The sequence below is a fragment of the Adiantum capillus-veneris genome, chromosome 13 (assembly GCF_014529385.1).
Source record: "Adiantum capillus-veneris isolate H3 chromosome 13, ASM1452938v2, whole genome shotgun sequence".
In the NCBI taxonomy this organism is placed as follows: Eukaryota; Viridiplantae; Streptophyta; class Polypodiopsida; order Polypodiales; family Pteridaceae; genus Adiantum; species Adiantum capillus-veneris.
The window spans coordinates 101,547,441-101,573,659 of record NC_140943.1 but is presented as its reverse complement, the minus strand read 5'-3'; the positions used below and the strand labels follow the sequence as shown (position 1 = coordinate 101,573,659).

The window sequence follows — 26,219 nt, the reverse complement described above, 5'->3', positions numbered from 1 at the left end:
GATCTCGGCTATACTCCTTTGCAATGAAGATCTTCCCAGGTATCTTAAGCTACAAGGGACTTTTGGATCTTCCGTCTTTAGCCTCGAAAGGTAGTTTCTCCTTAGAAGTATGTTCACGTTATTAGAGACATACTGTTGTTAAGATAAGTACTTCTCTCATTTTGAGCATTGATCTACTTCGAATCACAGGCTTTTAGTAGATCAAGGATCATTAGTTTTGTAACTTTGCTTTTGGCCATCCGTTGGAATAGTAGGCCGACATAAGAGGATTACTCTAATTCTGATAGAGACTAAAATTAGTGGTCATAGTAGGATTTCTATTCGACACAATTGGATGTTGGCAAGCCATGGTCCTTTTTTCATACTTCATCTTTTGGTATACCATACATTTTGAAACATTCTCTTGTATGTTATTGTTTTTTGGTAAGCCAATACAAGTATGCTTTTACTCCTAGTAGAGTAAATTCGAATTTCTCTTTGCCCCGCATATCGAAGGAGCATGGGAAGTAAGGAAGATATAGCCTATTGAGGTATGGAAGATAACCATCCTTTTACGTGAGTGGTTCTTTTTCTTCCATTTGTAAGGCTATTATCATATCCCTAAAGCCTGGGTTAGAAGCATATTTAACTACCATAAAACATAGCTCATTGTAAGTTGCTATTGATATCCTATCTACCCTTGGCCATTGGGAAAGTGCATCGGCTACATGATTGTGCTTGCCAGCAATGTGAGCAAAGTAGAATTTAAATTGCAAAAAGAAATTTTCCTACCTCATTTGATTGTCCGAGAGATTGGTTTGCATCATGAATGGAGTCCGCAAGGAGTACTTCCATGTGTCTAGAGCATTTAAAACAGCTCATAGGTCCTTTTGTATATGACCAACATTCGCTCATTGGAGTTGAGTCTTTGAATCTTGTATGCTATGGTATTCCCTTCTTGAAGCAAAGTTTTGCTCAAAGGCAATCATCCAGGCATTACATTGGACCTAAAATAGCTTTGAGAGATCCCATAAGTTGAGAAATAAGTTTCTCTTTAAACTTTTTAGAAATTTTTTCTCTCTTTGCGGTCCATGTATACTTAACGTTCTTTTTTGTTAAGTCATGTATTGGACCTGCTATAAGCATGGATTTTTCTTATGAAGCATCTCTAGTATGCACTCATACCCTTAGAGCTTTGCAACTCATGTAGATTCCTTGGATTAGGCCATATTTTATTACCTCTACTTTTTGTGGATCCATAGAAATACCACCTTTAGAGATAATGTGACCTAATTATTGAATCTCTCTCGAAACTTACCAGTCCATGTTATTGCCTTTTCGAACTCCTCTTGTGGATCTTCTAAAGCTCAATAAGGAGGCTTATTAGGCAGTGAGCTTCATGGTAAAAGCTCCATTGTATGGCCATTGTCCCCTCATTGTGGAGATAGCTCACGGGGATATCATCAATAAAAAAACATTTTGGAATCCATTTAGGAATTTAGACAATTCTAATTCCTCTTGATTCCCGTTTTTTTTTAAATTTAATAATATTGTTATTGGTTGAAACATTAAATTCATTTACAGACTTTCTAACAGAAATCATGTATATGAAAATATAAATTTTCATTAACTTGTGAAAGCATGCATATTTACAAGGAATAGGATACTACCCGACTCATAAACATGTATGTACATATCTCCTAGCATAGGAAAAACAAAAGTCTTTTTCTATAAGCATCCTCTTTTGGAGTTTCCAACGTAGAAACTCAAGGTGGCTTGTTGCGTGCATTTCTTTGGGGACAAGCACGATAGACATGCCCTTGTTGTCCACACTTGTAGCATTTGTTATCCTTACGATAACACTCTAGCTCTATTGCAGAGAGTTTATTCTTACCTTTATAGACTCCTTTCTCCTTAGCTTTGTTATCGGTGTTGCTAGAGTTTCCTTTGGAGGAAGTTTGAGCATTATTCCTCCCTCTAGGCTCATTTTGATCCTTCACGTCCATGGATTTAGAGTTTCTCTTAACCCCTTGTTGGGAATTGATTTGAGAGGCGACCATAGTATGGTGTATGACCGCCGATATGGTATTAGGCCTTTGTGAGTTAATATACTCGGCCTTCTCTTCAGAAATACCCGCACATAATTGTTGCTCTTGCTCCCCAAAGTCTATCTTTTTGTAGATAGTGGCTTTGAGAAATAAATCCCAAAACTTATCTACATACTTTTGGATAGACTCGTAGGGAGAGAGTTTCAAGTTTTGCCATTCTGTGAGGACATTTTCTTGAGCGTTGCTTGCCAGAAACTGTTTTATGATGGAGGCTCTTAAAGCCTTCCATGTCTTTGGAGCTTTTCTTTGGGCTTGTAGGCTATCCCACCATTTTCGAGCGGAACTTTGGTAATGCATAGATACTTGACGCAGTTTAGAGGACTCTGTGAAGCCCTCATCACCAAAGGCCGCATCAAGTTGTTGGATGAAGGCCAAGACCTTGTCCATAGCACCAAAGGTGCCAGCATAGGCAAGGAAAGTGGTGTTCATCCCTCCCTCTTTGAACTTCTTTAGCTTCTTGGACCTTCTCCATACCGGATAGAACTTGCGATGGCCTTTCCTCTGGGGCTCTTTGAGAGAAGAGCCGCTACCTTCATTGGAATATGAGGAAGTTGATGAAGATGGAGAAGAGGGTGACCTCTTTCTCTCCTTTTTCTTTATTTGGTACCTCTCTTCCCTTTTGTGATAACGAGGAGGAGGACTTTGCAGTGATCTTTCCCCCTTGGGGGAAGTTGAAGATCGTTGAGGCTGCCGTCTTCTTGGAGCCATATCTTTGGAAGTATTGGAAGACTCACTTCCTTCTCCTCCTCTTGGTGAAGGCTCTAAAGTAGAGACTTTGCCTTTCTTCTTGGATGGAGGTAAGCCCGCTAGTAAACATTTAAGCGCTTCGTATGGGTTCTCCTCTTCTCTCACCGTAGAGAGCCCTCTCTTGGAAATCTCATGAAGAGACTTCTCAGGTGATCTCTCTTTTGGGGGAGTTTGGAGAATCCCATAACTATGAAGTTGTTGGAAAACTTCGCCTTGTAGGAATGGGTTTGCCATAGCTTGTTGCAGCTTAGAAACAAGACATTTGATAAGCATGGGAGCATCATCATTAGCACTTTCATGTGCAAAATCAAAGCTATCAATGTTCATTCTACTCTCTTGATTATTGTCAGCCATGTTAACAAAATTTATGTTTATACTTAGTGTATGCTTTGGCAATACAAAACCTTAGTTGCCACTCCTCTTAGCCTTTGAAAATCGGCTCTTAAGTATCTACACCCATGGCTCAAAGTGGTTAGTTATAGAGAGTAGAGGAGTAGGTCTAACATAGCAGAGTTGCCAAGGGCTAGCTCCTTTCGGACTTCTTATGGCTCAATAATGGTAAAGCCGTAGGAAAGTTTAAAAAGACTCCATTATTAAGTCCAAAGCTCCCGAGGTGTGCACCATCCCCCACATAGTGGGCTTAACAAAACCGATATTAGATCCCAGTTCCACTTACCCTATTATAATTAACAACATCAACCATTTATAGGCTACTTAAGGACCTCTCTTCTTAAGCAAGAAAAGAGAAACCAAATGCTCTGATACCAATGTAATGGAATTTGCCTTAATATGTGAGAGTAGCGGAATTTAATGAGAGTACTTCAAGAAATGATTTTGTGAGCATAGCGGGTTGACATAATTGAAGATAGCAACATAATCATAGCAACTAGTTAACTTGGCATAGACAGTACTTTTGCAAGAGAGAGAGTTTAGAGAACATGACAACAGTTGAGGACCGGATTTATGTGGAGCCGGTCCCCCCTCCAATAGGCATTTGTATTATGATTTCTCCCATAAAGAGAGACTTGTTACAATACAGTCTTTGTGTTCCTTGTGACCTAGGTGATGCCATGAAGATGGAAGGCTTCATGCATCACAAACATAACATAAACTTGAAGAAAGCTTTAACTATCCCAAGCCTCAGTCCCAAGACCTCAAACACCTTCGAAGGTGGAGAGAGCTAGCAGGGAATGAGGGTAGGGAAGAGGAAGAAGAAACATTTCGTAGGAGAAAGAATTAGTTCCTCACTTATCATACTCTTGTTGCTAGCATACATAATAGCATAGTACTGAAGAAGAAGGAGATGGCAAGCTTAAGCATTGAAGCATGGCTCTTGGTTGGATTTGCACTCCATAGCCAAGAGTGTTGGTGTAGGCTCTCAACCTCTACTTGCTTGGAGAAGGAGAGGGAGCTCTTGCACTTTGCATAGTACACAATGAGAATGTTTGTGAGTGTGTGTGGGTGAGTATACCCCCTAAGCACCCCCCTAGCTTGCTTGGGTCGACCCCCCCTTGTAGCTCATGCTTGAAGCTCATTGGACCCCTCCAGGCCTAGCCAATCACAAGCAGGAGCCATTACAAGCAACATGGGTAGCCTTAAGACAAGTGTCCCCCTTTCCCCTTTGAGAGAGAGGACTTGATAAATGCAAAATCAATTAATTAAATATCCTAAATTATCATTGGACCCCTTGGGCGGCCAACCAATAGGCTTCAGGCACACCATGAGGGCAACATGGGGAGGAACTTGACAAGTGTCCTTGCTGCCTCTTCAAGCTGGGGCTTCCCTTGTGTGTGTGTGTGTGTGTGTGTTCTCTCTCATCCCCCCCCCCTTGTAGGATCGCCCCCCTCCTTGTAGGGATCTTTTTGACTTTGGATGAGCAAGCCCCTTATTCATCAAGCATGACAAAGCACTTGAACTAGGGGGTGTTCCCACAAGCATCTCAGGCAAGCATCTCAAGGCACCTCAAGCACCTTAATCATGTAGCAAGTCAAGCACCTCAAGCATGGAGCGAGTCAAGTACCTCAAGCATCTTAATCAAGCACCTCAAGCATGTCAAGCACCTCAAGCACGACAACCACCTTAAGCAGGACAAGCACCTCGAGCTTAGGCCGGGTTCCCACCTCAAGCTCAGCCCTAGCTTGCCTAAGGTCAAAGGACTTTTACACACATTATTGGAGGTCTTCAATGAAGCTAACACTAAGGTCTTATGCTCCATTGGTTAGCCTTGCTCTTTGATAGACTATCTCTCATTTGGGCCCCTTAACTATTGGCCCCGTGTTGAGATAGATCTATAAGCACATGTCTATATCTTAACCCTTGTTCCCGTGTATTCTCCCACATTAAGTGATCAGTTTAATATGAGAAAATCATTTGGGTTGGATAGATATTAATTTTTATGACACACGACCTCCATATTAGTTATATTGTGTTGAAAAAAAACAATATCAAAACCTTCTTTATATTATCGCATGCAACTCTCTAGCCTACGCAACTCTCCCTTTTTACAAAGTGATATCGACATAAAGACATGGCTAGCCAATTATATTGTGCTGAAAAAAAAACAACATCAAAACCTTTTTGATATTATTGCATGAAACTCTCTAGCCTACGCAAAACTCCCTTTCGAAGAAGTGATATTGACATAAAGAAATGGCTAGCCAATGTTGATTTTGAGAGTTTTGAGCTTCTTCTTTGCCCCTCTCTCCCCACCCCTACTACTAGCAATGAGTAGAATTGTAAGGGCAAGGGCAACCTAGGGGGTCATGAACCTAGGCCACGGGTATGGACGGCTCAAAAATGCAAACAGCAGATACAATTTGACTAGGTCTATGAGCCACACAATCTATATATAAGGTGGTAAGGAGGTGGATCTCCTAAGCTAGTCCCCTGGGTTATTAGATTGAGCAAGGTTAGCTGCAAGCACTAAAGAGGTGCAGTTTTTTGGCTTGGTGAGCATATAAAACATGCCAGAGTCTTCTCCCACAAGGGTATTTACTTCGTATATTGTCAAGGAGCTTCAATGAAGGTTATGGATTGCTATTCCACATCAATATCATCTACTGGTGATTTCTACTTGGCACGTCCAATCGAGGTAGTTTCAAACTGTTATCATCCAACCACGTTGAAGATAAGGTATCTTATATTATCTTGCTAGCACAACACACACCGCCATTGACTTGGACATCAACCTGATTTTGCCCCGCAATTGGATGCCCTCATGGGGGGTACCCACGTGGCAGAAGGACTGGATAATAGATATGAGCTACTTGATATACAAGAGTTTTGTGAATTGCAAACACGTATGTCTGTGATGGATAATAACTTTGTACATTTGAATGAAAATGTTACTAAATTAACAGATTTAGTAGTTCAATATATGCAACAGTAGACCAAGGGTTTTGCTGGCACACATATACAGGAAGGATCCAATCAGGGATAGGGTCCCAATCTTGATTCTCTGCACTCTCTCACCCAAAAAGATGTGGATGATTGCTAAAAAATACAAAAACATCAACTTTTAAGGGAGAGGAAAGAGAATGCAATAAAGATGTGGTGAATATATTCCTTAGTAAATGGGATGGGATTCATAATTTGCGACGCACTTCGGATGTAGTTAAGCACTTCGGATGTAGTTAAGCACTTCGGATGCAGTTAAGGCACCGCAAACAAGTCTAACATTAGAAGGCAAGCCTACAAATGGTGGATGTCTTTCAAGGAGAAGAGAATCATACCACAGACTTGGGCACCTTTAAGGCTGTATTTATAAAGGAATTTTTGCCCAAGAATGTGAAGCGGACAGAAATTGGTGTGTTTGGGATAACTATTCCATGAGACAACATAAAACCCTAATGGAATATATCTCGCACTAGTACCGTGATTTCATTCTCTAGATCCTTCGACTGAGGTAGAGGAGGTACACTTAGGAATTTTTTTAGTTAGTAGTCGAGTTCTAGAGTAGGAACAGGGAGTGGGAGAAGCGGTGTGAAGAGAGCTTGAGAGTCCGGAGAGGCCAAAAGGCAACCAAAAACACCAATTATCACCATTTCTTCATGGTAGGTAGGAGTAGAGTAAGTAGAACATCATGATTCAGATCTAGAGCATTTCATGCATGTATACTTGCTTGGTAGAATCATTACAAGTTTGTAAAAGACGCAAAAGTGTGGTTGAAAGCCTAATCGAAGTCCAAAGAATAATGTGAGTGTTTCTGATAGGCCTAAAGAGAATCAACAACATTCCTGTCAGGAAAAACTTTAATTTTAAGCCAGGAGACATCCTACGCGTAGTATGTCTATAGGCAAATCTGGGAGGAATTTTGGAATTTTGAGGTGACCGGTGTGTTCTGAAGGTAGGGTTTACCCTAATTTCAACTGCAAAGGGGAAATTTGGCCATCTCTTGACAGGATAAGGCCAGATAGACTGAAATTGCTAGACATCCTACCCAATTAGTACAAAAGCATCAACTTGAAACCAAAACCTTAAGATGGCTGCATGAGTGTGCCTTGCATGATATATTGAGTGACTGAAAGGGTCTTCACCTCATTCGGGTAAGAAAATTGGGTTCAAAGTGGACTTTAGCACTTTTGACTAAAAGAAGAAAAACAGCAGAAGTTTGAGACTTTTGACATCCAAACTGAGATCTAAGCATACCACTGGGATACTCACATCAGGGGGAAGCTGTGGAACAAATCTGGGGTCAAGCAGGCCAAAAAGACATTCTACTCGTAGGATGTCTACTGAGTGATTTAAGGACTCCAAACTGAAATCTGAGTATACCAAGATGATCAGCAGCTCAATAAGAGCTAAAGTCTTGAGTTTAAAGCCATTTTGAAGAAAAAGACATTCTACGCGTAGGATGTCTAATGCAAGAAAGTGAAGCCATAATTGGACTTTGAGCATTGTAAGGGGTTATATAGCCTAAGGCAATCTTGCTAGTCAATTTTTGTCCAATTTGGAGTTGATTAGACTGATCAACACCATCATCAGGCCGTCGGAACAGATTTCTGACTCATTGACCAGCTTCTAGAAGTCCAAATCAAAAAGTAAAAACAGCTGTAAGATCAGCACAACAAGGGGAAAATACAGTGCAGAAATCCAGGCTAAATGCAGCAGGAGACATCCTACGCGTAGGATATCTATTAGGGCATTCTGGAGAGAAAATTTGACTTGGCCTAGACAGTGAGGTTCTATTTGGCTTAAGGGCTCTAGAACTTCTTTCAGAGGTAAAATTGGACCGTGATTGCCCATTTGATAAAGCAAATACTGAATTCAAGCTTTTTCACGTAAATTGGCCAACATCAAGGAAGGGTACTGTTTCAGATTAGCAACCTAATCAGGAACATCAACAGTGTATAGAATACAGTAGTGGTTGAGATTAACTCTCCAGTTATACCAATCATTACTAAGATCACCTCCAACAGATAAATGCGTTGATCCAATTGCCGAAATTAAAACTCTTGTGTACAGGTATATTCAGCAACAAAGCAAGATGTTATGCAGAAACTGATCCATTGCCAGGTTAGTGGTTGAACTTGTGATAAGTTGCATTGATAAGTTTGATGAATTTAAGATCAGGAAGATACATTGTTAGAGACCAGAAAGTGGCAGGTGACCAAGTTAGCGTAGTGTCCACTGAAGAGAGTGTAACTCAGGCAAGGTTAGATCCGCTAGCACCGATTATTGAGGAAGGTAGTGATACTGACACGTTGTCACACAAATCTTTCTTCATGATGGGGAGCCAATAGCCAGGAAGTTTCGCCTATGAGGGACCTATGCGAGGAGGAAGTACCTCCCAAAATCCTTCGAATGATTCCAGGCTTACTGTGATCTTCTTGGAGGGAACAAACTCAAGAGGAGCCCTAGTCTATTCTGACTGTCGAGGTCGCAAGTGCATTTGTATTGAAGAGAGGCCAGCACAAAGATTGGAGATAATCCACGTGTATGATGATGGAGATAGATTCCGAGACGAAAAGAAAAACCACTATTTAATAGTTAGCAACCCTGAAGATTACAACAGATATGGAGACAACGTGGCTATAGGGAAAATGATTTCACAAACTCAAGAGCCTCCACCAAACATTGATCGGCATGGAGCTATTTTCATGTACGATAAGAAAACAATCAGGGTTCCAACTTATAACGAGAATGTGGGAATCTACAAACACGAGAGCGAGGGTATTGTCTCTTACTTTCGCAGTAAAGAACCATACGTAGACGAACTAATCAAAGACAAAGTTCTTTACTTATTCTCTTCTGAAACTGCTACGGGGAAGGGCATAGTTTTTGTTGATAGATATGGGCGAGAATACCAACGTATTCTCCCAGAGGAAGTAGAAAGAGCAACAGGTCCAGGAGCATCAGCATATGCCCCTGAGGAAATGCCGAGAGCCGTCCACACCCCAAGCAAGTCAACGAATCCATTCTCAGATGAGTATGATGCTACATCACATTCCCCCAGACCGCGAGCATTCAACAACCAAGACCAACAAGTAAACCAGCCATCATTGCAGGCATGGCTTAGACAAAGTGCGACAATGGAACCAGACAGAAACCGAGAGGGTTATCCAGCGGCTCGAGGGCTCAGGGATTTGCAAGAACCACCACACTATTCAAGGTATCAAGCAGAGAGTAATCCAAAGACACAAGGGTCGACCGAACTTGGAGGACCACCCATGGAACGAGTTCGAAGAGAAGGACCACCTCCGGCGAGAACCTTTAGAAATTATGGCTTAGGAGCACCGTTGGGTGAGGAACCAGCCTATTACAGAAGGCCTGAGGAGGGGTATAGACTTGGAAGGGGTGATACCATGATGAGGTTTGTAGACCATCGTAGAATTAGACCTTCTCAAGTGCGAAAATGGGTAAACAAGAAATACACAGGAAACAGAGACCCAAGAGATCATGTAGCAGCCTTTGTACATGTGATTAGAGCTGAAGAGGTGTTAGACTTTCCTACCCAATTCGTAGGGTTTGGACTAACCCTAGAGGATGATGCTGCAACTTGGTTTGACTATGTAGAGCGTAGAGACTTTGAGTCGATGGAGGAAGTGTTTGACGAGTTTTTTGAGGAATTCTCTCAAAGGGGAATAGCTCATAATACCGTCTCACAAATCCATAAATTCAAACAAGAAGATGGAGAATCTGTACGGAAGGTAGCCCTAAGATGAAGCTCCGGTAAAGCCAAAGTCGACAAAAATCATATGGCAAGGATCCCCAAAGGATTTGGAAGCTATGAAGACCAGCATCGAGGAATTTCATCGCCAGAAAGCACTCCAAACGTCAGAAAACGGCTCAGAGGCTCTGAAGTCCACACAGGGAGTTTTTACTTACCCCATTGACTTTTTTGTTGAAATTGGTCTTAAAAGGGACTTAGGGGAGCAAGGCAAGCACTGGGAGCACTAACAAGAGAAAAATCACTAGGAGACATCCTACGCGTAGGATGTCTCAAGGGCAATTCTTGGCACAAAACCCAACAATTCTTGCCATGCACATGTTCTGAATGACATTCACAAGCCCTACACCAAATTTCATCACCTTTGGAAGAGATTGGACCTCATATGCATGGAAAAATGCAAAGATAGGGCATAAAGGCACTAAAGGGCCATTAACCTACCAAATCTTTTCCAAATCTCATGAAATTTGCACAACACATTCACATACACATCAACTAACTTTTTGTGTGGTCTGGGAGCAAAAATGAAGAAAAAGACATCCTACGCGTAGGATGTCTAATGGACCTTTTGGGCATGAAGGAGAAGTTTTGTCATTTCAGAAGTAATAACCTTATCAACAAGAGCCCATATGTCAAGCTTGAAGCCCTTCTAATCACTTTTGACCCCCAACACCTTCAAGATACATTTTTTGAGCCCAAAAACACCTCATAGAGCCCTACAGGCATCAAATATTATCCAAATACAAATCCAAGAACATGGCTATGTTCCACAGGTCAAGGACAACCCACTGATCAAGTTTCATGCAGTTCTGAAGAAAAAGACATCCTACGCGTAGGATGTCTTAAGCTTAGATTTAGACTTCTGTGCAAGAAATGACATCATAGGAGCTAATACCATGATGCATTGAGCCCATATACCAAGTTTCAACCCATTTGGACATCAATTGCTTCCCATGATGGACAATCTACCAAAATTGTGACTCAAAGCCTAAATCAGCCCAAAAATCCACTTTTTGACATCCAAATTCAAATCCAAGCTTATAACCATGTTCCATGAGCCTTACACTACCTACAAGTCAAGTATGAACCAGTTCTGAAGAAAAAGACATCCTACGCGTAGGATGTCTAGATGGATTTTTTTGGGTCAAATTTGCACTGTGAGCACATGCACAGCTTCACAAGTTCCTTTTGAGCTATGATTTCAATTTTCAAGTCATTTGGATAAGTAAAACTCAGTTTAGCAGCTGATATGAAAAAAAAAAAACGCTAAACTTTGGATTGCTGAGTACAACAGGGTCTATGGCAGCCTCGAAGTCACCAACAAAGAAGAAGAGAATGACAATCAAAGACTATCTGGACGAGTTGGAACCATTTGTCATTCCACAGGGAACATTAAAGCCTACAAGCACTGGATACAGGAAGATCTACTAGAGTCAAACGACCTAAAAATCTACCAAGGAGTATTCAAGGACAATGACGGAAATATAATAGAGCTGCCAATGTTGCCAAGGGAGCTCAATGAATTTTTCCGGAGCAAAATGGCCGGCTACTTGGAGAAAATTGACCTCCATAACTATTTTGAAGCAATCCCAGCAGGGGTGGACGTCAAAAGAGTATGGGAGTTTGTGACCATCATTAGAGAAGATGGAGTGGCCAAGGTGACGGATTTGCACGGCAGACCCAACACAGAGATCATTATTACGGAAAGGGTTGTCGCCCATGCACTAGATCTCTCCAATCAGGGAGACAGCGTGACAAAGAGAAGGGATGAAGTAAAGGTGTACAAAGAGAAAAAGGCTAATTACACTTTTGAAGACATCGCCAACCCAAAGGTGGCGATCATGAGCCAATTGTACAACCAATACTTCCACATGTGCACGAAGAGGCCGTAGAAGTACAGGATGCCGCCAAGTGCAATTGCCACAACCTTTACTTGGGCATGACGAAGGGCACCCCAAAGATAATCAATTATGCGACATACATACAAGACATCCTGGTAAAGATGGGAAACAAAAATCCAACCTACATAGTGCCAGGAGAGATGATAACCAAGGTAGTTTATGCAGCACTACATGCCAAGGGAAGGTGGCGTGACCCCCCATCTCAGAATGACTGGCTAATGATAAAGGAAGACAAAGAAGACGAGCCACAACGAGCACCAAGGGTGGCTACAAGGTTGAAGAGACGACTGGATCTAGTGGAAGAGGAGCAACCTGAGCAGAAGAAAGGCAAAAAAGAATATGCTCAAGTGCTAGCCAAAGAGACTCGATCACAAAAAGCGGCTAGACTTGAGAGGCTAATGGAGAGTTTCCGAGCAGAAAGAGCCCTCAAGGGCGATCTAAAGGAATTATGGAAGCCATCCCTTGAGTCGATGTCCGGATCCTCAAGAAGAGTGCAGAGGGACCGCTTCGAAGACTATATCAAGAATTTTGAGATTCTTGATGTTGCGGCGGAAAACATTCCACACATTCCTTTCACCGAGGAAGAAGTGGAGCAAATATGGCAAACGTTGCTAGATGAACAAGAAAACAAGGAAAGAGAAAGAAATACGAAAGCAGATAGGGATTTCAAGGGCAAACCTACAGCTTTACCAGGTAGCCCTAAACCTAGCCCACCGCCATCACCACCTCCTAGCAGCCCTCCTCCAGAAGATCAGAAGGCCGGAGACAAGCAAGAAGAACACCAGGATGAAGAGCAAGAGCACAGGACAGAACCTGAACACAAAGAAGAAGCCAAGCCTGCATCTGAACAAAAAAAGCTCGAGGAAGCATACTATGCATTTTTGGACCTGCTAGCTGCAGGCTATTCAAAGGAAGAAGCCACCACAGTCGCATTCGACTTGGCAAGGACACGAAGTGAAGAATAGCTGCCAGGCATCCGGCTAGTTGAACTTAAGGAGATTGCTACCGACATGGTAGACCTGCACCCACTCTTGAATGATTGGGATGTGGTGATGAAAATGCTAGCTGGAATAAGGGCACAATCTGTGGCATCAGACGAAGAGTTGATGACTCTAAGAGCCACTGAAGTAAAGACCAAAATGGAAAGAGATCTACTGCAGGCAAAAAGCCAAGGACACAAAGAAAGAGAAGCTGACCTCCAGGCCAGCCTAGCCACTGCTCTACAAAACTGCCAAACAAAGGAAGAAGCAAATGAGGCAGCGACAAAGAAATTGCAAGTAGTTGAAGAAGAGTGCCTGCAACTCAACAAGTCATTGCGAAATGCAGAAAAAGAAAGGGATAATCTGACACTCCAGCTAGCAGAAGAAACAAAAGAAGTAGAGGCCTTGAGGAATGCTAAGGAGAAGGCGGAAATAGAACAAGAAGCAAGCCTGGATGAAGTCCTTGAGCTCAAGGACGAATTAAAAGTCAAAGATCAAACCATCTAGAGGCTGAGAGCATCACCTGCGTGAGTTAGAGCTACAAGCTCAACTCAAATTATTTCGGAGAGTCAAATGTATGAAGAGCAAATGCAAGAACTCCAAAAGCAGTTGACTCTCGAGAAGAAGCAGAGGGTGATCATGGATGAAGGTTCTATTGCAATGAAAACCAGATTGGAGGACAGCCAAAAGGCCCTACAAGAAGAATTGACGAGCATCAAGATAAAGCTCGAGGAGGCAGAAAAAGTAAATGCTGAACTCAATGACCTCCTCGTGACTATGGGCGGCGAAGCAAAAGGGGAGAAGCAGACACTCCTCACGCAAATAGAGGAGTTGAAAAGCCGACAACAAGCAGAACAAGAGAGCTCAGGGCCAGCTGCCAATGAGGGGATCGACCTCGAAAATGTGTCGGATCCTGTGGACACACCCATGCCAGAGGAAAGCATAGCAGGCTCCTCTCAAGAGCCCCAGGATCTAACACAAGAAGAAGAGGAAAAATTGCAAAAAGCAATAGAGGCAGAGCTCAGAGAGAGCACCAAAGAGGCCTTGGAATGGGAACAAAGGGTTTTCAAATCAATGACAATTCAGAAAATCGACGCCAGCAATCTCAGGCGTGAATGGCTACAACCCTCTCTCCCATATCCATTGCTTAAATATGAAGCTGCAACAATAAACCAGCGGATCAGAGAAGAACCAACGGTCCCTCTCTACAACGCAGACACCTCGAGGCCAGAAGGAGTAAGGCTGATAGTAGATTCTCAACCCAAGTGGAGGAAAGCTTGGCTTACCAAGTACCCGCAGTACCTAATACACTTGGTAGAGGCACCTAAACACATCAGGGACAATCTGAGCTTCTGCCCTCTACCAAGGGTTAGGACGTGGAAAGCACACGAAATCTTACAGAGAAGCCAACCCACTTGGCTGAACTACCCAAAGCTGCCAGGCGTGAAGGTAGGTGAGAGAATAAGTGTAAAATACATGGTGAAAACCCTAACGGGCGCCATAAAGTTGTTCAATGGCTCACCTGACCTTACATGCATCATGATGAGAAATATGTGCAGAACCATCCTAGCAGTGTTTGAAACCTTCAAGCCAGGACAGGTGACTGACAGCATATTCTTCTTCCAGGACACATACAGATGTGCGTATGATATGTCAGGTCAACCTTCCAAGGAGGTGATACATGCATTATATCAAAGAATCATGTTTCTCCCATCTTATCACCTCCAGGCGTTTGAAGAAGCTTTCTACACGGGGTTCTTTACCATGCATACAGACATCTTTGGGCCAACAATGCTGAATCTACATGCACGGTACGAATCGCTGCTAAAGATGCGGGAGACCATAATGTGAAGCAAAAAGATCAAGGCCATGTCGGGGATGACATGAACAAGGAGGGGGGGGGGGGGGGGTGTTAGAAGCTCGACACACCCCACGGCATCTAACTACTCGGCGGATTATTATTTTTTGTAATTAGTCATTCATTGAGGAAAACCCGATTTTTCACCTTGTAAATATTGGGACTTACAGAAGTTTCCAGATTGTATCCCAGTTTTGATAGTTAGAAGGAGTAGATGGATGATTTTGGAACTTTAGGGTTTGAGAAGTTGTAAGGTATATATATCACTTTTTGACCTTAATGAAGGACCTTTTGTCATTTTAAACAAGTTTAAGTTTGTGAGTGAGCGTACTGTGTACGTGAGAGAGAGTGTGAGCTTTGTCTTGACGCTACGTGTGCTACGGTGGTCGGAATCGAGTGCAGAGAAGTGCAGCGTGTTGCCCTCGACTAGAGCTACGAGCCGATACCAACATTGCGCGCATACGGTCCGGCTTCGGGAGCTTCTTCTACGAGCTTCATCGGTTGTTTGGGTGAGCATACGTTGTCCGATTTTGCATTGCAGCATATCCACACGTTCACATTGAGTAGAACCACACATTAGGCACTTCAGATTTCGGAAACGAAGACCTGCAGATTTCGGCCAGACATCCTACGTGTTTCTGCACCGGGTGTTTTGGGTCGTGACTTTGGTTCACAGACCTTAGGGAGAGTGGCCTATAGGTATTCGTAGGGTCTCCTTCAAGTTCTGTGGTGTTTCGAAAGTGTTTGATAGGTGTTGGGCTCTAGCAAGCATTGTAGGAAGCATCCTATTTTGTTCTCTTGAAGACTGTGACTTAGACAATTGGTAGGGGCCTCTGTAGGAACTAGTTAGGAGCTGGTCGAGTGCAAGTTGACACCTTATGTTTGCTTCCACGCGCCTGCGGGTCGAGCTTCGTCCTTAGCTGACATTACTTGTTAGGTGAGTTCTCGCTGTGCTGACGTCCGTCGTGGCGTATCCGTCCAACAACTACCCAAGGAAAAGAGAAAGCATTGCACATGGTGCAGATGTTTCCGCTTGAGTACTTCTCTCATTTCTCCAATGTGGAGGTACCACACACTGAGGTGGTGCACAAATGTTGTATAGTTACTTCCATGTGGCAGCCGACCTTTGGTCCACACGAGCTAGTGCGTATGCATGGGTTCATCCAAGGGCACAAGGTGCAGATCTTGGTGGAAGATGATACTTTGCACAATTTAATTAACTATAAGTTGCTGAAACAGCTCAAGTTGCCTAAGACTCAGAGTTCCCACCGTTACAAGGTAGCAATGATGACTAGACAAGATGCCAAGGTATGAGACACTCAAGTGATAGATGTGCCATTGGAAATTCAAGGGTGACACATCCTTGAAATTCTAGGTTATGCATATGGAGCGGGCAGATGTGGTACTGGGTAGAGAGTGGTTACATTGTCTAGGACCATCACTTAAGCGTAGCTATGAGCACAACAACTTAATGTTTGAATCTAATGATGTGCATTTTCTGTTGTTGGAAGAGAAGGATGTGCCTTCTTCACCACTCATTTGTACAATAGAGATAATGAAACTCATTTCTAACAATGAAATAGAAGAAGTTTTTCTATGTTACTCTATGTGTTATCTTATTTCTAATATAGATCATGTTTTATTTGACAATTCCTCAACACTACATGCTTCTCTCTCTTCTATTCCATCTACAGCTACTCTCGCTCTCCTGAACAAGCAAAAATGTTTCTAACAATTTACAGAATATAAAGATGTATTTCCAAATGATTTACCATCAGGGTTACCGCCGACATGGGTTGTGTAGCATGGAATAGACATGCTTGCAAGCAATAAACCAATAAGTAAACCACCCTACATAATGAGCCATTTTGAGTCTACTAAGGTGGAACATCATCTTTCTGACTATCTCAGTAAAGATTTTATACAACCTAGTTCCTCACCATGGGCTTCTCCAGTCTTATTAATGAAGAAAAAGGATGGTAGCATGTGCATGTGCATAGAACATTGAGAATTGAATGCGGTTATTGTTAAGAACAAGTACCCTTTACCTAGAGTGGATGAGCAATTTGATAAGCTCACTCACGCTTGTATCTTTACAAAAATAGACTTACAATCACGGTATCATCAAATGTGCATAAGTCTTGCGAATATACCCAAGATTGCATTCCAAACACGGTTTGGATATTATGAATTTTTGGTTATGCCTTTTGGGTTGACCAATGCGCCGACTACTTTCATGACGCTTATGGACAACATCTTGAGACCATATCTAGGCAAGTTTTTCATTGTTTTTCTCGATGAAATTCTCATGTATAGTGATTCTAAAGAAGAGCATTTTCAACATTTAAAGCAGGTGTTTGACTTGTTACGAGAACATAAGTTATATGCCAAAGAATCAACGTGTGATTTTTTGAAGGGAGGAGATTCACTACTTAGGGCATGCTATTTTTGCTGACAAGTTACACATGGATGGATCCAAAATGGATGCCATTCAAAGGTGGCCCTCTCCCAAAATTTGGAAGATTTTCAAATTTTCTTGGGGTTTGCAAGATTTTATCGAAGGTTCATTAAAGACTATGCTCACATTGTAGTTCCAATGACAAACCGGTTGAAGGCCAAGGGTAAAATGTTTCAGTGGGGTCCATCTCAATACAAAGTTTTGTGCAAACATTTTGTAAAATAAATAAGTAGTTAGATAAAACTTTCATATTATTTTACATTGATTACTACCGAAACAATCATGTCAATGTCTAGCAAAGGTCCATACTAGGTTTGACAATTTTGGAGGTTGTCCAGTCCAATGTCAACATCCTTGACCTTTTTATCCTCACTCCCTTGTGCTTTTTCTGTATGAGACTCTTGTGTCTCCATTGTAAAGTGGTCCATAGCAGATGAATTAGCTTCTACTATGGCATGCTCTGTTTGAGTCTCAAGCATTGTTGATAAGGTTGATGATGTTCAGGATCTACCGATGGAATGGTGAAGGGCTCTGCTTGAGGGTTGGGAGTTTCTTCCTCAGCCCCTCCCTGTGCATTATCTTCTTCCTTCTGAACCCTTCATATGTAGAGGGAGTTTCAATAGGAATTTATCCCTTGGCCCCTCCTTGTGCATGATCTGGCTCCTTGGTTCTTGCATTGCCCTTCTCCTCATCATGCATCTCTTCCCTCTCAACTGCTCCCCCTGCAGGATTACTCTTCTACTCAATCTTTTTTTGTGACTGGTCTATGACCTCATCTTCCTCTTGTCCCTTCTCAGACGATCTTACAAGATTTGAGGACTCGTGGAGGTCCATTTTCTTCTGTCCCTCACCAATCATTGTTATCTCTACAATATGGTCATCCAACAGGGTGTCTCCTACATTCATACTTACATGATGTGACATAGAAAGCAGATGCTTGGTTGATAAGAGTGTACTTCTCCAATGAACTCTGTAAAAGAAAAATGAAAACAAAAAGGAATTGAGAGAGATTTTTATTTTAACAATTTCCATGCTATAATAGTGCTTTGCAAAATCCCTACTTTTGACATGAATGGCTCTCGTGCAAAGAAGCTCTGTAGTATATACTCATCATGTACGAGAAATCTCCATCCACACGAGTTGGCATCCATTTGTTTTGGAAGTGTGAATTCTTTTATGGATTCCTTGTACATTTTGTAACTTCCATACAACTTGTCATATGCATGCAATAGTCTTTTTATGCAGCTACAACAAGCAGACAAATTTGGAAGTAAATCAAAATAGTCACTGCATGTAGACCATATCCCACATCAATCCAAATTCAAATTTTGAATAGTCACAGTCTTAATTATGGATGGGTTCCTTGAATTGGGTTGATAGTTTAGACAACTGGCTTGTCAAGCTCAATGCAAACTGGGCTCTAGTGTTGATTACTCTTGTATGAAAAAAATATTGTTGTGACTTGTAGCATCATGATAGTGGGAAAACCACTTCTCTAATGTGCCATGAGGGGTGTTTTTTCATTCTAAGAAGGACATACATTTGAATTTTTGGATGAATTTTTCAATGAAGAGAAGAGAGCCAGAAGAGAGGAGATGAAGAAGAAGGCAATGGCTGCATATCAAGAAGAACCTCAACAAAAGAAGGCGATGTTTGAAAGGGAAAAAGAGACCTACAAAAGAAGTTGCCAAGCTGCAAGTGAGGACCCAGCACGGTGGGTTTCAAGTGATATAAAACGCCCGCGGACCAAGAAGACTGCGAGGAGAGAACCAAAAGATGCCAAGGATTCTCTTGAACGCATGTACCAGGAAGAAAAAGTGTTAAAGCTAAAAGAAAATCAAGAAGCTAAAAGAAAAGCAAAGGAAGTTGCGGCGGAACAGTGGAGACAATCTGAAGTGACCCAACAAAGTGAAGCCCAACACGATCAAGAAGAGATGTATCCCAAACCATCATCACCTGCTATGGAACAAGAAAACCACCCCATGCCAAGCCCTCCACCTTCATCGACACTTAGACCCAATGAGGGAGAGAAAAACAAGGAAAAGGAGCCTGCACCGCAGAAGCAGCAGGATCTGAATAACATGCAACAACTACTTCCGAGAAAGCCAAAGCAAGAGAGCCAAAATCAGAAAGGTGTAAGGTCTCTGACCCGACCCAAAGAAAGCGCCATTGTACCATGAAATGAACATAATGGAAAAAGTTACTTTCTTTAGCAGTTTTCTGAATTCTGTCAATGCCATGATGTTTAGAATGTTTTAAAGCTTCGAAATGTGAATTAAAATAATTTGTGTAAAAAATTTCCAAAAATAGTAAGTTTTGGTCACCTGACCCGTCCAATTTTGACCGTCTTGAAAAACTGCACCCGTACCCCAAATTTGAAAAAATGCATTTTTCGGACCCCGGGGGTTGCTAAATATGGCAGGTGCTCGGACCAATACGCCTTAGTTAGAGCTTAGTATAGCAATTTACGGCATTAAATTCCGACTCGTATGGCCCGTTTTATCCTAAAACCAATTTTTCCTAAAGTTGTCCGGGGAAGCACCGGGGCTCGAGGATGTGTGGGAGCAGGTTCCAGGCCACTCTGAGCCAGATTTAGCAGCTAGGGGGCGCCCTCTTGCGTTGTGGGAGTTATAAGGACGTTTCCAAGCTAGAGAGTGGGTGTGAGAGCCAGTTAAACTGACCAACTGGACACTTGGTGGGTAGGTAACTAGACTCGCCAATGCATTAACTGAGTGCTCACTCATATGCTTATAGCAACCCAGATCGATTTTCAGCCTTGAGGAGCCTATTTAAAGGTATGCTCTCTCTCTCTCACACACACACACACACACACACACACACACATGCTCACACACACACCCAATACACACACACACACACCTTGGGGAGGTGCTGCCAGCACACACAGTTTTTGAAGGAGAAGCAAGGAGGGAGGTGCTGCCGAAATTCTCATCTTGAGGATTCATTTGGATCAGAAAATCAAGAGGATTCTCAGCCCCTAATCACGGTAATCATGGTTTAATTCTTACTCTTCTTAATTCTCTTCATTATTCTCCAAATTCCTCATCTACTATGCTTAATCCTAGCTATAATTCCCAGTAGCTGCTCTCTAAGTTTACATATCTATACTCCATTACATAATCATCATCAAATGAGCTAATTTATGCAGCCATTCATCACTTTTAATCAATGATTAATACATGATTAGGAGAGATTTCTCTCTCTAGGTAGCATAGTAATGAATTGTCAACCGGTAATAATGTAGATTTGATGAAATTCATTCTTTTACCACTCAATAGTGTTGTAATTAAGGTAGATTCATTTTTTCTCTCACAATAAGATGTGATTAAGGCAAAATAATCCGTCATTACACTACAAGAGGCTATTCATATTAGCGACGCTCACACAGCGACGCTAAAAAAAATAATTCCCGGTGTCGCTATGAGCGTCGCAAATTTCTTTGTAAATTTGCGACGCTCATAGCGACGCCGACTGGGCTAAAAAAATAACCGAGCGCGCCCAAAAACGCAGATCTCAGATCTGAGTTTTTCGGTGCCCTCAAGCAAGGAGCAGGTAACGCTCTCCCTCACTCTCTCTCTCTCTCTCTCTCTCTCTTTTTCTTCTCCACACACACACACACACACACACACACACGAGGAGAGGAAGGAGAGCCAGGTATGCTCCTTCCCTCTCCTCATTCTCATGTTCCCTTCCCCTCTCTCCCTCTCTCTCTCTCTCACACACACACATACACACACACATAGTGTTTTTGAGAGAGAGAGAGAGAGAGAGAGAGAGAGAGAGAGAGAGAGAGTACAAACAAAAACAAAAACGCACACACACATACATAAACAAAGAATGCACACACACATTGAGAGAGAAAAAGAGAGAGAGAGCATGCATAAACAAAAAACGCACGCATTGAGAGAGGAAAAGAGAGAGAGAGAACATGCATAAACAAAAAACGCACACATTGAGAGAGGAAAAGAGAGAGAAAACATGCATACGATCCAAAAAAACGCACACACATTGAGAGAGAAAGAGAGAGAAACTAATTTAACGTCGTAGGAAACTTATTAAAATTAAAAGACCTAAAGATCTAGCCGACGAGGAGTTGAACACAAGACCTATTATTCAAGAGGGAAATGGCATAATCAATCTATCATACTTGGCATGGGTGATAGAAAGGTTATATCATTTATCTCTTTTTATTGGCACACACATCCACACACGCGCACACACACAAGAAGAAGAGAGTTATAACGTCGTAGGAAACTATTTTAAAAGACGTTAAAGATTGTTATATGTAGACTTACATTAAATTAGATTTAGGTTTATTTTTAACTAGATTTACGTTTATTTACGCTAGATTTAGATTTACGTTATATTAGATTAGATTTAGGTCTCCATAGACTGCGATGCCTGCATGAAGCGGGTGAAGAAAGCCCTCAATGGAATATAGGGTATTGCTGCCTTCACTCATGGTGGGCTCCGTCGATCCAAAAGTACTGGTGAAATGTCTTCAGAAGATAGGGAAGAATGTGGATCTTCAGGGCGGCAAGAGTCACTACATCCCCGACACAATGACCATCTAGACAACCTCTAGTCATTCAACAACAACTTCAAAGTTAGTAACAAGAGCAAGAACAGTCTAAAGGGCCAATTGCTGTCGTCAGATGTGGATGGAGATGAGGCAGCGTCACCGCCGGAAGTTAACTCTCACATCTTTAGTGATGAGAATGCCAACTCTTGCCGAGTTATGTGAAAAATTATGTGTTAAATCAGTTTTAAGGTTCTTATAATCCCTGTTAGTTTAGTTCTTTGTTTTTAATATAACATAATTTACGTTAGATTTAGATTTATGTTATATTAGATTAGACTTAGGTTTATTTAGGTTTACCCACCCACACACACACACACACACACACACACACACACACACACACACACACACACACACACACACACACACACACACACACACACACACACACACACACACACACACACACACAAGAAGAAGAGAGTTTTAACGTCGTAGGAAACTATCCTCCGTTTCGAATGTAAGTCCATGGCCGCCCTAGCATCATGGCATGAGGAGAATAAATCTTCGGATGGTGTGCTACGAATTCCTGCAGATTGCGTAGCGTGGAAACATATAGATGGAACATGGTTGGATTTTTCCAGGGAAGCTCGAAATTTGCGCTTAGGCCTGGCTATGGATGGCGTAAATCCATGTGGTCAAAGATCAACATCTTACAGTGTATGGCCCATTGTCATCGTCAACTACAACATTCCCCCGTGGTTGACTACGAAGAAGGGGCACCTATGGCTAAGCTTGATTGTGCCAGGGCGATATAAAGTGGGGAATATGGATGTGTATCTTCGTCCACTATTGGAAGAGCTACAACAATTGTGGATTGGCATAGAGGTGGTGGATATGAGCCGACACACAGGACGACGGAATGCTTTGATCACAGGCATTCTAATGTGGACCATGCATGACTATCCCGGGCTAACAGAATGCTCAGGTGATCTATTGACACTCCTCACTCAGACACTGTAAATCTTGTTTTTTCCCATAGTTGATCTATTATCATGTGTATACATGCAGGGCTTCAAACAAGCGGATACAGAGCATGTGTCACATGTGGACCTAGACTGAATGCACGTAGGGCACCCTCACTGAAGAAGCAAATCTACGAAGGTCATCAAGCGTATCTTCCAGAGAATCATGTGTTACGCGACGGATTTTTGGGAAGAGAGCCACCAAGGATGTCTGCATAAGCATGGTTAGAGCAGAAGGAGATGTGCGATGACGGATTGCCTCCAGGGATGAAGAGACTATCTCTATGGTACGAGTTACCATACTGGCCCCGACTCATGATCAATCACTTGCTCGATCCAATGCACATATTCAAGAATGTGGGTAATCTACTATGGGACCATCTGACCGACAAGAAAGATACTTTGGGAGCCAGAGTTGACCTTAGAAATGTGGATCGTATGGAGCAATATTGGCCGCAAACAGCGTCTGATGGATCGATAAAACTCCCTAAAGCACCATGGATTTTCACAGGAGCCCAAGAACGCAAAGTAAAAGAGACCATTCGATCTTTGCGGACCCCCACTGGCGTAATGCACTCGCTCCGAACGTGTTTTACTAAAGAAGGAAAGCTTACCGGTTTGAAGTCACACGATTGGCATAAAACGTGTCAGGTACGTTCATAGTGGACTTTAATATCATTGCATAAAATGTGGACTTTAATATCATTGCTGCACATACTTTACAGCTTATTTTACCGGTTTCCATTGAGGGATGTTTGTCTCTCGACATCCGTAACACAATCTACAAACTTGCAAAGCTGGTGCAATGGATCTCACAAAAGGAGATCAACGTAGACTCCATACCATTCGCCAAACTAAATGCTGCGGAGCTTGTGTGCATGTTTGAGAAACATTTTCCTACTACAATGCTAACCATTCAGGTGCATCTTCTTGTTCACATAGTTGATGAGGTGGAAATAGCTGGCACAGTTCATTCCAGATGAATGTTCTTCTTAGAACGTTTCATGAAAACGCTTAAGGGATATGTGCGTCAAAAGGCACGTCCGGAGGGTAGCATGGTTGTGTTTAAACGGAGGATATGTGTTTAAACGGAGAGCTCTATATAGATATAGGAAGTTATGCTGAGTTATGCGAGGATGAGAGAGAGATCTCTTAAAGCCACAAATATTGTATTTGAACAATTTTGCTCCGTGTTGTAAAAGCTGTGGCTCTCTAAGTACCTTCCATGGTGTATAACGCTCTTTTCTACTCGCGCTCACATATTTTGATTGAAAATTCTGAGTTTTCGACTTGCCTCTTCTATCACTCAATTCATTGCGTCATTGTATTTATATGCGTCATTACGTCATTGTATTTAATGGTCTTTGCGTCATTGTCTACTCTATTCATTCAATATTAAGTTTAAATATTCATGTGTTTAATGCATGTATGGATGATGAGGAGTTTCTTTCTTCTTTGTCACTGCAGCAGAGATAGTGGTACGTGGAGCGTCATCGCTCTGGCGCATCATCGCGCGTTCCTACTCCATCCGCATCTCCCTCTCTTTCGGAGCATTCGGCGCGCTCCGAAGCTTCGGCGTCGATGAGACGAGCTTCACACTCGTCTAGACACCGGCGCTCTAGTGGTGGCGGTGGCGGTTCTTGTGGGATTCCGCCACCGATGCCTCCACACCGCCTCGTGTTCGACGAGGCTCTTTAACCTCCCCTTCTTTGCCCACCCCCACACCAGCGACAGCATCGCCATCTACGCCAGGTTTTGCACGGCTGACTGTTCCTAGAAGCTACACACCTCTACCTACTCCGCCAGGAGCCACCCCACTTGACACTCCTCGGTTCGGGGCCCAGACGCCGGTGGAGACACCTGACGTCCGTACCCCCATCGACACGCTGCTAGAGACCCTTGTCGGGACACCCAGGTTCACGCGTCACTGGCCAGAGGGCTTGTCTTACTCCATCGACTTCAGCGGCGGCATCATCATGGATGATGACGACAAGAAGGTGATCTCGCGCATGCGTGGTCTTTACTCTCAGCTGTTTAGACACTACATACTAAACAAATGGAGTGAAGTACCAAGTGATTTAAAAAACAGAGTCATCAGCATACTTCATGATGAGTTTCCCGTTCCAACACGTGATCAACGCTTCAATGAAGAGCTGATGAAGATTCGAATGCGCGAATACTGCAAACACAAGCGTTCCGAAGTGCAAAAAGCAATCAAGAATGGGTGGAACAGGCCAGATTGGCTGGCCAAAGAAGATTGGAAGAATGCGAAGAAAGCAGCGCGCGAGAATCCCGACAAGTGGAAGCAACAAAAAGATGCAGCCAGAGCGCGAGTAGAGGCAGGGAGCTCGCACCACTTGGGGAGCGGTGGATGGGCATCATTTGAGGCCGATTTTGTAAGTGTTTTCACATTGCTCTTTATGTTCGATAGTTTAGGGTTTATGAGTTTTTTAATTCTAACATAATGAAATCTTTGTATGTTTTGACAGTGGTCGATGACAGGACGTGATCCCACACCGTACGAGCGCGAGTACGCAGGCAGGAAGGGCTTAAACGCCATGATGGAAATTCTCAGTTCTCGCGGCGGCATGGTTAGTATTAGGGTTTACTCTTTTTTATTTTTTGTATTGTTTTATAAATGTCGTTATATGTTTATACTTACTGAAAGCTGTCTTATTGTCTTTTTTTGCAGAATTCGACAGATACGCCGCTTGGACGCGATGACACGTCTGACTAGACGACGTCAGTTTAGCCGTAGCTAGATAGCATTAGTTTAGGGTTTCTCATAGCTTATGTATCATGAGACGGATTTTATACATCTTTTTGAACCATGTATATTATTACATTTGTCACCGCAGTTCCTTTTGCCAATCAATTCTTTATGCCTATGATGTTGTACAATTGTCATTATTACATTTTCCAATCAATTCATTTTGCCTATGATGTGTACAATTGTCAATTTTGCAAACAACGCGTCTTTTGGGTGACTATTTTGGGTCTATTATCTACCCTTGCACTTTTTTTAAAAAGTGAATCAAGTACAATATGGTTGATGGGTGGCAGGGCATTCAATGCCCTGCCACCAAAAAAAAATTCTCTCGGGCGTCGCTATAACCGTCGCTATTTATGGCTCTGTAGCGTTGCTATGAGCGTCGCTATAGTCTTCAGTGTAAACGTCGCTATAACCGTCGCTATGAGCGTCTCTATATTGCCACGCTTATAGCGATGCCTATAGCGACGCCTATAGCGACGCTCTCGTAGCGACGGTTTTAGCGACGCCGGGGGTTATAAAAACCCAGTGTATTTCCGTCGCCGGGGGTTATAAAAACCCAGCGTCACAAGAGCACACAACCTCTTGTAGTGTTAGGCCACTAAGAAGAGACTTTTCTCTCACCTATGCATGCGGTAATTCTGCATCTTTCTAATTGCACTAGAAAAGTGATTGAGCTTGC

The 26,219-nt window shown here is 42.6% G+C and overlaps 1 protein-coding gene across 1 annotated transcript in view; it reads left to right on the top strand.

Moving 5' to 3' along the window:
* LOC147444533 (uncharacterized) overlaps positions 1-25,664 on the top strand; it is a 130,865-nt gene extending 105,201 nt beyond the window's left edge. Inside the window, exons 4-6 of the mRNA XM_086527117.1 lie at positions 24,235-25,163; positions 25,257-25,358; positions 25,460-25,664. Of these exons, the coding sequence (XP_086383243.1) occupies positions 24,744-25,163; positions 25,257-25,358; positions 25,460-25,504 (567 nt within the window). The 5' untranslated portion in view covers positions 24,235-24,743 and the 3' untranslated portion in view covers positions 25,505-25,664. The remainder of the gene's footprint in view (positions 1-24,234; positions 25,164-25,256; positions 25,359-25,459) is intronic.
* Positions 25,665-26,219: the final 555 nt, after the last annotated feature.